Source organism: Anguilla anguilla, chromosome 2 (genome assembly GCF_013347855.1).
Source record: "Anguilla anguilla isolate fAngAng1 chromosome 2, fAngAng1.pri, whole genome shotgun sequence".
In the NCBI taxonomy this organism is placed as follows: Eukaryota; Metazoa; Chordata; class Actinopteri; order Anguilliformes; family Anguillidae; genus Anguilla; species Anguilla anguilla.
Genome location: NC_049202.1, coordinates 71,166,934 through 71,176,559, shown reverse-complemented (window position 1 = coordinate 71,176,559; position 9,626 = coordinate 71,166,934). Strand labels below are relative to the sequence as shown.

At 43.1% G+C, this 9,626-nt stretch overlaps 1 protein-coding gene and 1 long non-coding RNA gene across 2 annotated transcripts; both read left to right on the top strand.

The window, feature by feature from the left end:
- The first annotated feature begins 3,089 nt into the window (after window positions 1-3,089).
- Window positions 3,090-4,314, top strand: LOC118219645 (ras-related protein Rap-2a-like). Its single transcript, XM_035402981.1, has one exon. It carries the CDS (start codon window positions 3,366-3,368, stop codon window positions 3,990-3,992), a length of 627 nt encoding a protein of 208 aa, XP_035258872.1. The 5' UTR covers window positions 3,090-3,365; the 3' UTR covers window positions 3,993-4,314.
- A 4,052-nt stretch (window positions 4,315-8,366) lies between these two features.
- LOC118219680 lies at window positions 8,367-8,735 on the top strand. The gene is made up of 2 exons (XR_004763816.1): window positions 8,367-8,454; window positions 8,619-8,735. It is a non-coding gene; the product is annotated as an uncharacterized LOC118219680 (long non-coding RNA).
- The last annotated feature ends 891 nt before the right edge of the window (window positions 8,736-9,626 follow it).

Genomic DNA, 9,626 nt, shown 5'->3' with positions numbered 1-9,626 from the left:
GCAGCTCTGCGGCGCAAACGCAGCTGAACAGCGGCGGGAAGGAGCAGCTCTGCGGCGCAAACGCAGCTGAACAGCGGCGGGAAGGAGCAGCTCTGCGGCGCAAACGCAGCTGAACAGCAGCGGGAAGGAGCAGCTCTACGTCGCAAACGCAGCTGAACAGCAGCGGGAAGGAGCAGCTCTGCGGCGCAGACGTCCAGCGCTTCTCATTGTCACGCTGGCCTCAGAGATAATCACCCAGGCGTCCGGGGAGGAGGGATTCAGGAGCGCCACCGTCTCCTCTCCCTCCCTCAGGGGCTCCCGGAGGAGCTCCCCGCAAAAAAACTGAGCCTCCTTTGTTCCCCGAGCCCTGACACAGAGAGGAGCTGAGCCGCACCTCCTCACCAATTAGCCCGTTTGAGCGGTGCAAGCCAAACGCCTCGCCTAACTGCGTAGCCTCTGTGCCAAGAAAAAAAAAATGAAAATATTACTAAATGAAAATATTATTTATATTGCATATATTACATATATTACATATATTTACACATGAAAGTGAAGAAGTGTACATGAATATTCCTGAATTAGTTCCGTTACCCTGAATACACACCTACAAATATTGGCAGTTATTTTCCGATAGTTTAGTTCCCGTAGATAATATTCTCTGCATAGGTTTGCTCAGCAGTCTCATATTCTAGATCATATTCTCTCTGGCTACGAAACTGAGGTTCACATGCAAAAATTAATTTGCGATTGAATTTGAATTTGAATTGTGTATTCATAACCAGCTCAAGTGACCACGAGATCAGTTCTCTGGATTGGTCCATGAGCATTATATTGGATTTATATTCAGGGAGAGGTAGAAATCAATTCGCAGCGAATAGGCGCTCTTTGCATGAACAACATAAGGTGCACAAAGTACCTGTTGACCCAGTTACAAAACCCTCACTAGCACAGAGGTGGTTCTTTTATAATACAAACGCATCACAGGCAGCATTTCCCTGGGAGTGTAGTATGGGTTTGGCTCAGTTTCAAACCGGTCTGATATGGAGAAGTAGCACAATGTAAGATAACTTATTACTATCAGTTGTTTAGAAGTATGCATACAGGATAACGCTAGCCAGCTAGTAAAACAGCAGCACATCTATCTAACTAGCGGTCCTAAGGAACAGTTAGCTGGAATTCATAACTTCCAGGTGCTCCTGTCAAAAGCAAAAAGCACTGGAACTGACTGGCTGTTAACTGGCAGAAAATATGCATAATAAAAGGGGTACTTGTTTGGTATCACTGGACACTCAGCTCTAAATGTAACTTACAGCCTTGGAGCCTCGTTAATAAAACAGCCCCCACACGGCATCTTAAAAAGAGGGTTTTACAGAAAAGCAGGACAAAGTAGTTATTTATAAAAACCCCACTTTTTCAGTGGATATTATCGTATCTCCATGTAAAGTTTAAACTAGACACTGGACAAGGCAATTACCTGTGGGTCATGAGGAGGTACTATATGTTTGAGGCCAATGCACTGAACTGGGCAGTGTTCACGCTTTCAGAATTACAATTATTTTATTATTTATGTGTCCAAAAATTTTCTAATAATTATTTGATATTTGATAATCGATCCATTTTTTTTGGCATGAAGAGAGCAAATGCGATCATATTCAGACAACAAAAAAAATGCCGTTATTGGCCACATTCACAAAATGGGGTCATTGTAAAGCACCTTTCACAATTTTTAAATTGAAGTTGATTTGAGATTGAAGTCACGGGGGTGTAAGACGCAGGTACGCCATCTCAAACCAACACAGGTCACAGCAGCTTCTTCCAGTCACTGTTATTTCAATTCAAGTGTAAGCACAACTTCGGGAAAGATCTTAAGATTATGCTTAAGTTGAAATCCCAGAACATTTTTTGTATAAATGTGGCCTGGAGTCATGTGATGTACGCAATCAAGAAGCCATTCTGCAGTAAGGAAATACACATCTGATGCTGATGGTTTTTCTCAGATATGAAGAAGCTTCTAATGCACTGCTTTTGTCGCCTACCTTTGCTCGCACTGTTTTCAACTCCCTGAAAATCACTGCAGCATCTGTTTGCGCAGCACGGACGGATGACGTTCTGTCCCGGACCCGTCTGACAGCGTGTTGATTTTGTTCCTCTAGTGCAGACCCCGGAGCGCTTCTAGCCTCTGCCGGTCTTGTGCTACAGCTCTAAGATAATAAAGCCCTGAGAGTCGCCCGTCCTGCTGCTCTTTTGTGCCGAAGGGACACGGAAAGGAAGAGGCTGGAATGGGAACAGAATTCTAAATTACTTGGGAAAAAGAAAAGCAAAAGAGAAAATAATGTCAGTTTGAAAATACCACACAGCATTCACTTCTTGCTCCTTCCAACGTAAAACATCCAAATGTTCTTTGCGTACAAATCACACGACAGTACAGAATTAAAGCGGAAAATGCCTAGAAAAGGTGCATAAGACATTATGACACAAAAACATTATTCTAAAACAAAAAAAGGATTCAAAAGGATTTATTTTGAAGCATAAAAATGAAAAGCTTGAAAATGTTCCAGAATAATGTTAGTGCCACAAAAGACTTTGAGACAGAGCCAAAAAAAATCAATGTACTTCACAGGAAATATTGTCTTTCTTTGTGAATTGTTAAGACAAGAGGAACAGTATAGCTCAATCCCCAGTGAATGGCTTGCATAAGCAAGGTCAGTCTGCAAAAGTAATGTCTGAACATCTTCTGTATGCATGCTTAAAATGTATAATTACAGTGGTCATACTGGATCCAAATGAAATACTGGAGCCAAATGAAATGATAAAATACATTTTCCTTGTGTCTCTAGGATAAGGGACAGTGCAGTGGATGGTAACCCAAATCTTGAAAATGTGTATTTTGTGAATCTGAAGGCAGCCACTCTTAAATATATCACCTTGCCTTCCTCCATCTGATTCCGTTTGCAATTTGCATGAAGCTTCCCGATTGGTCACTGCGCGATTCCACTGAAACGCGTTGCTGCCTGCTGATTGGACAGAGGCTGTAGTGGGCATGGAATCTCGGCGGTTGAAAACCCAGATAAGAAGGAACATGCGGACAGAAAGCCTCAGAGCATCCTACAAACAAAGAGCTGACACAGCTTTTACCACAGTCTCTTCCGTTCACCTGCAGAGTCCAGCTGCCGTTGGAGCGTTCCTACAAGCAAAAAGCAAATATCCCCGAAGCTAAAATCCGTCTAGCCTGCACAAAGAGCAGATCTAATTCCCGAAAAAAGAACAAAAAAAAAAGACAAGGCTGCAAGACAGAGAAGACGAGAGTGACCGAGCAGACAGAGCGGTTTGGGGAGTTTTTTTTTTCTTCTTTTCTCGGGGCGCACCTGGCCGAGGCGGGAGAGACCATGTCCCTGCAGGTGAAGGAGAAGACGCACGTGCGCCTCGTGTTTTTGGGGGCCGCGGGCGTGGGCAAAACCGCCCTGATCCGCCGCTTCCTGCAGGACACCTTCGAGACCAAGCACCGTCGCACGGTGGAGGAGCTCCACAGCAAGGAGTACGACATCAGCGGCGTCAAGGTGACCATCGAGATCATGGACACCAGCGGCAGCTACTCCTTCCCGGCCATGCGGAAGCTCTCCATCCAGAACAGCGACGCCTTCGCCCTGGTATACGCCATCGACGACCCCGGGTCCCTGGAGGCGGTCAAGAGCCTGCGGGACGAGATCCTGGAGGTGAAGGAGGACAAGTTCACGCCCATCGTGGTGGTGGGGAACAAGACGGACCGGGAGGGCGAGCGGCAGGTGTCCAGCGACGACGTGCTCTCCACCGTGGAGCTGGACTGGAACAACAGCTTCCTGGAGGCGTCGGCCAAGGAGAACGAGAACGTGCTGGAGCTCTTCCGGGAGCTCCTGCAGCAGGCCAACCTGCCCAGCTGCCTCAGCCCGGCCCTGCGCAGGCGGCGGGAGACCTTCCCCAAGGACAGCGGCGTCCGGCCCCCCATGAACAAGACCAACAGCTGCTCCGTCTCCTAGAGACGGAGGGAGAGGACGCGGAGAGGCACGCCGTCGTTTCCACGCTTCGCACAGTGCCACTGCCACACGCCTGGGGGTGAGAGAGAGAGAGAGAGAGGGGGACAGGGTGAGAGAGAGAGTAGGAGAGAGAGTGGGAGAGAGAGAGAGAGTGAGCGTGAGAGAGAGAGAGAGAGAGAGAGAGAGAGACCTCCATCCATTTAAACCTTCATAGGCATTTTGTGCAGGAGAAGGACAATGACTGTGGTTAATGGCAGTAGAGAGCCAAATGAGGGGACACAGGAAAAACAGTGAACACATGTACAGGAGACTGTTTTGGGGTGGCCGGGGGGGGCGGGGAGGGTTCAGATCAGAATCTCAGCTGTGCAGTGCGCTCATATTTGGCTGGACAGCAACAGCGGGGCCAGCCCTACAAACGCGAATGTCTGTGACTGACTGAGTGACTGACTGAGTGACGAAGTTACACCATTGGTCAGCCGAGTTATGAAGTCACACCATTGGTCGGCCGGGTCACGTGTGTTAGGTCCAGCCATATAGTAGGTTTTAACCTGGTCTTGTTTAAATGTACTATGACGATGTCTCAAATGGCACAGCTTATGGTGTTCAAGCTTAGATCAATGTCAAGCTGTGTTGTATTTGTATTACTTTTGAAATTAGGGGTATTCACTTGCAATAATACTTGAGACTGTTGCAGATAGCAAGAGCGTGTGAATTCAACTGAAAACAAAGACGTGTGCGTATTGTGCTGCCTGTACAAAGTTTCTGCTACAATTTTATTTATTCAGCGATTGGGAAATTAAGATGCATCAGAGCAAAAAAAGTTTACATGAACGTTTTTACTTAATTTTTTTATTTTCTCATCTATGTGTAGGGCCTATTGAACATGTTCATGAAAAAAAGGTTGCATTGCAATGTTTACCAGTAAACATTTGTTTCAAATGAATGTGTTAAGATTTATGTTTCACATGTTTTTTGTTTTTTTTTTTATTGTTTTTTTTTATTTATTTTTATTTATTATTTTTTTAATTGAAATAAATATAAATAATCTACAAGACATATTCTGGTGACCATAAAAGTGTGGTGCTTTGTTTGCGTTGTGAATGTTCACAAACAAGAAGTGTATTTAGCAACACTATTTCACCTTATCATGAGGGGTTCCGAATCCTACCCTCAGATTCGGGGCTTCGTCAGACATCAAGACGTGCTACAAAGGTATGCGTTAGCTGTGAATTCACGAATGGACGTGTGAACGTAATCTGGACAGGTAGAGCGTGATTTCTGGCAACAACAAAAAAAAAAAAAAAACAGAGACGCAACATACAGTAAAGAAACCCAAAAAGACCAACCATTCAAAATGCAACTGGTGTACAGAGGCGTCTGAAGAAGAATATGCAAATAGCGGTCTACTTAATCCTTTTAATCATTGTTTTTGCTAAATAATAATAATAATTACTTTATATTAATTTATAAAGTAAAATTAATTCAATAATCACATTTTATTTCCACACGACCATCAATAGCTCGTTACAAGTAGCCTAATTTCGTTCCCACCTGTAGCCCACAAGCGGCCGACACAGCTGTCGTCCGAATTCTGTTTTAATTAGATATAGGCTTAAAATAACATTAGTTGTACGGACCGATTTATTTGCTCGTTCTAATCGGATAAGGTGGATTTAAATAGGTTTCAGAGCAGTTCTAAGCAATTTAATATAGACCTACAGGTTCACAATTCTCACAACATTACGAACGGCCGGTAGGCTATAGCAAATACACGGTTGTAAAAAATTCTGCTTGTAATTTGCAAGCATCCGTCGTTCGTTCACAAATGTACCATCCCTTACTGACAGGAAGGTCAATAAATTGGAGACCTAGAAGGGGGAAGCTAAACATGACGTGAATGTTCTGTAGTATTAAGTTAGAAAATATTCGCTGAACCTCGAGATCTTAATGTAGGAACAATCGCTTCCTCGTTCCAACAGGAACGAATCGCAGAAACATACGTAGTCCGTCGTCGCCCCCTAGCGGTAGCCAACTTTTAAAAATTGTTTACGACTGGCAAAAGAGAAAAAACTCAAGGGAACTATTCAACTGTATTAGACAAAAGACTGTTGTTCCTGCATTTACTTTATAGGAAGCAACTTGTTCCTACAATTCAATGGTAGTTTTCAAATAAAACGAAACCATAAAAATGCAAAGACTACATATTAATGGAGTAGCACCAGAGACAAGCAACTGAGATATTATACAGTTTGCATTCGCGTTATTAACGTTTCCATAGATACACAGTAAACAAAGGCCATCCCTTCGGCTTACATCACGGTAACTCGTCCTACTTGCTACCTAATCGTTGTCATTAATTTCAAATTGGAATACTGAATACGAATGGCTTTTGTAGACGATACTGATATTATAACCTCTCATGCCAACCCCAGGATAGTGACATTACGTCACTTTGAATTCATAATTCTAAATTCCATCAGACCATTTTTCAAATACCATTCATTGTGTATGGTACTGCTGATTAAATAATAGTATTCAGCAAAAATAATAGCACACCATGTCCGCATGGGCTCCAGCAAGTTTCAACAACTAACCAGAAGATTTATTTTATTAACTCAATGGCTGAAATAAATATGGCTGGCATACAAAATAGACATACCCACAGGCATTTGCAACCAATAAACATGGTTGCATTCAGAATTCACAGCATTGTTAAATGGTTGAATACAATAATTGGGTTTAATCTCATATATCATACAATTTCAAGCATGGATTTGACAGTTAAAGACCAGTAAGTAATTCAAGGGCAATTTCTGTTTGCATGGTAATGTGGTACAGCAAAGACCATTGAATGGCTAGACTACAGTGTAGTGGGAAAAGTATATGCCTCCTGCCTGATTTCCTCTGATATTGCATATTTGTCAGAGTGGATGGTTTCAGAACTTTAGACAAAACATAATATTAGACAAAGGGAACCCGAATAAACTCAAAACATATATTTTAAATTATAATTCTGTTTATTTAATGACAAAAAGTAACCAAACACCCATATCACCCATGCAAAAAAGGAATTGCCCCCTTAAACTTAATTGCTTGCTCCACCTTCAGCAGCAATAACTGCAATTGAATGCTACCTATAGTTTCACATCAGTCTTTTACTTCATAGTGATAGGCATTTTATCCCAATCTTCTTTGAAGAACTGTTTTAATTCAGACAAACTCATCACTTCTGGAATTTCATTTAATTATGGCATAGTGTGCTAGTAGAAACTTTGTGAGGACAATGGCAAGGTTCAATGTGAGTGAGGTTTAGATTCAACAGGGCTGGCTGCAATCAAGCCTGGCTGTTTTCAATCAGCTGAATGTAAGAATCGTAAAATAAATGAAAAAAGAATTTCAAAACATTGTTTTGTGGTTAACTCAGTTCCCCTTTATCTAATATTACATTTTGTCTAAAGATCTGAAACCATTCAGTGTGACAAATATGCAATAGTAGAGGATATCAGGGTGCCCTGGCCCAGCTAAGCAGGTCCGACCACTATTTAAGTATCTAGTCTCAGCAGTTAGGGAGACCGAAGTTTCATTTATAAAGCAAATAGTACATACAAGTAGCATATTTTCAGTCTCTGGTGGAAATGCTGGTGTATAAATAAGGTAGACTGGCGATATGCTGATGTGATGCAGGGGTCGTAGAAGCAGCATGTTGAGCATCTAACGGTTGTGTGATGAAGTAACAACATTAGAGACAGAACCCTCCTCCCTAAAACATTCAGGTACACATGTACACAGGCACACGCACAGGCACACACACAAACACACGCACGCTCGCACACACACAAGCTCGCACACACACACACTCACGCACACAGGCTCACACACACACACACACACACACACACACGCTCGCACACACACATGCACACTCACACACACATGCGTGTGCACACACACACACGCTCGCACACACACACACACACACGTGCGCACACACACACACATAGACACACACACACATGCTCGCACACCCACACACACACACACACACACACACACACGCGCACACGCACACACACACACACGTTCACACACACACACACACACAAACACACAGACATACACACACACACATGCAGCACACACACACAGACATGCACACACACACACACACACACATGCACACACACACACACACGCTCACACACACACACACACACACACTCGGACAAGCTCACACACACACACGCACACACACACGCTCGCACACACAGCTGCTCTGTTCGTACGCTTCCCCTTTCCGGCCCAGCACAGAGACAAGGAGCATTGTTTCCTAAGACTCAGACGAGGAAGTGGCCTGTGATCGGTTGCTTACTGGTTCCTCTTTACGGTGTTTAAACGGACTGCTGTCCCCATACTGCACATTGTCACTGCACCCCGTCTGGAGGAAAAGGCCCACGCAGCCACCCAGGTATGTACCCCTATGGGTCTCATAAACATAGCTAAAATGTGGCTCTCTTATATACCTACTGGCATTATCACATAAAATACTAAATTTGCTGGTTTTTTTGGGTTTTTTTTACACTAGAGCGTCTACCATAGAGTGAACCTCCTTCTGTATTTCTTGCTTTGCAGCAACCACAGCAAATCTTGCACACGCTGCCATCGGCACTCATGGCAGCTAACTGAGAAGAAGCAACGATGTTCAAGTCACAGTGTATAGAGGTTTCAAATGATATGTGGGCAAAGTTACGAGTTATGTTCTGATTTTTTTATTTCATTTTTTTATTTTAAAAAGGCTTGGTTGGTATAATGGTTACAATTTTGTCAGTGAAGTTCCTTTGTTTTGTGACCATTTAAGGAGACTGAGGGAATACTGAGATATTAACAGAGGGGGGTTAATTGCCTTTATATTTGTCTTTGACCCTGGACTTGGTCAAAGCTCCTCAGTGGCTGTTACAGATAAACCTGAGGAGTTTGGAACAAGTATAGGGTCCTTGACTCTGGTACGCATGCATTTAATGTAAGCACATCATCCATCTAAGAACAGTTACAGTGGAAAAAAGGTAAAGAATGTGGCATTTTAAAACTTTTCCCAAGGCCACACATAGGACAGACACATAGGACAGACTTCTGAAAAGTCTAAGTCTGGAACATTTTGTCTGATATGCTGGAGTGAAGACGCGACAGAGTTTCTCAATGCCTGTGCCAACAAATGCCGGCTGTATTTACTGGTGAAGTTTTATGCCGGATTATTAATGTCTTACCCAATACTTTTTTTTTATGCCTCATTCAAAAGCATATTAGTAGGAAATAACCTGTGAATTCCCGTACACCATGTATTCCCTACTTCCCCATCGATATTAAGTGTGCATTTGATGTCCTGCCAGCCACTCAACAATAAAAATTAAAAAAACAGAAACAGATCATCGTTACAAACAAAACCATTGATTTTTGTTCCTGTTCTTTGTGTTTCAGGCCCTTTTCAAAGCCCCTCCCTAACCTGAGCACAGTTAAATACAGATAACTTACATTTCGGTGCATCTTATTATGCGTACGATGTCCTGTGTAAATCTGTTTGGTTGAGCATGGAACATGCACGATACAGTGAAACATGCCTAAAACCACATATGGAAAATAGCT

Excerpts from the sequence above, each read along its gene's own strand:
- LOC118219645 (XM_035402981.1), top strand. The coding sequence starts at position 3,366 with ATGTCCCTGCAGGTGAAGGAGAAGACGCACGTGCGCCTCGTGTTTTTG.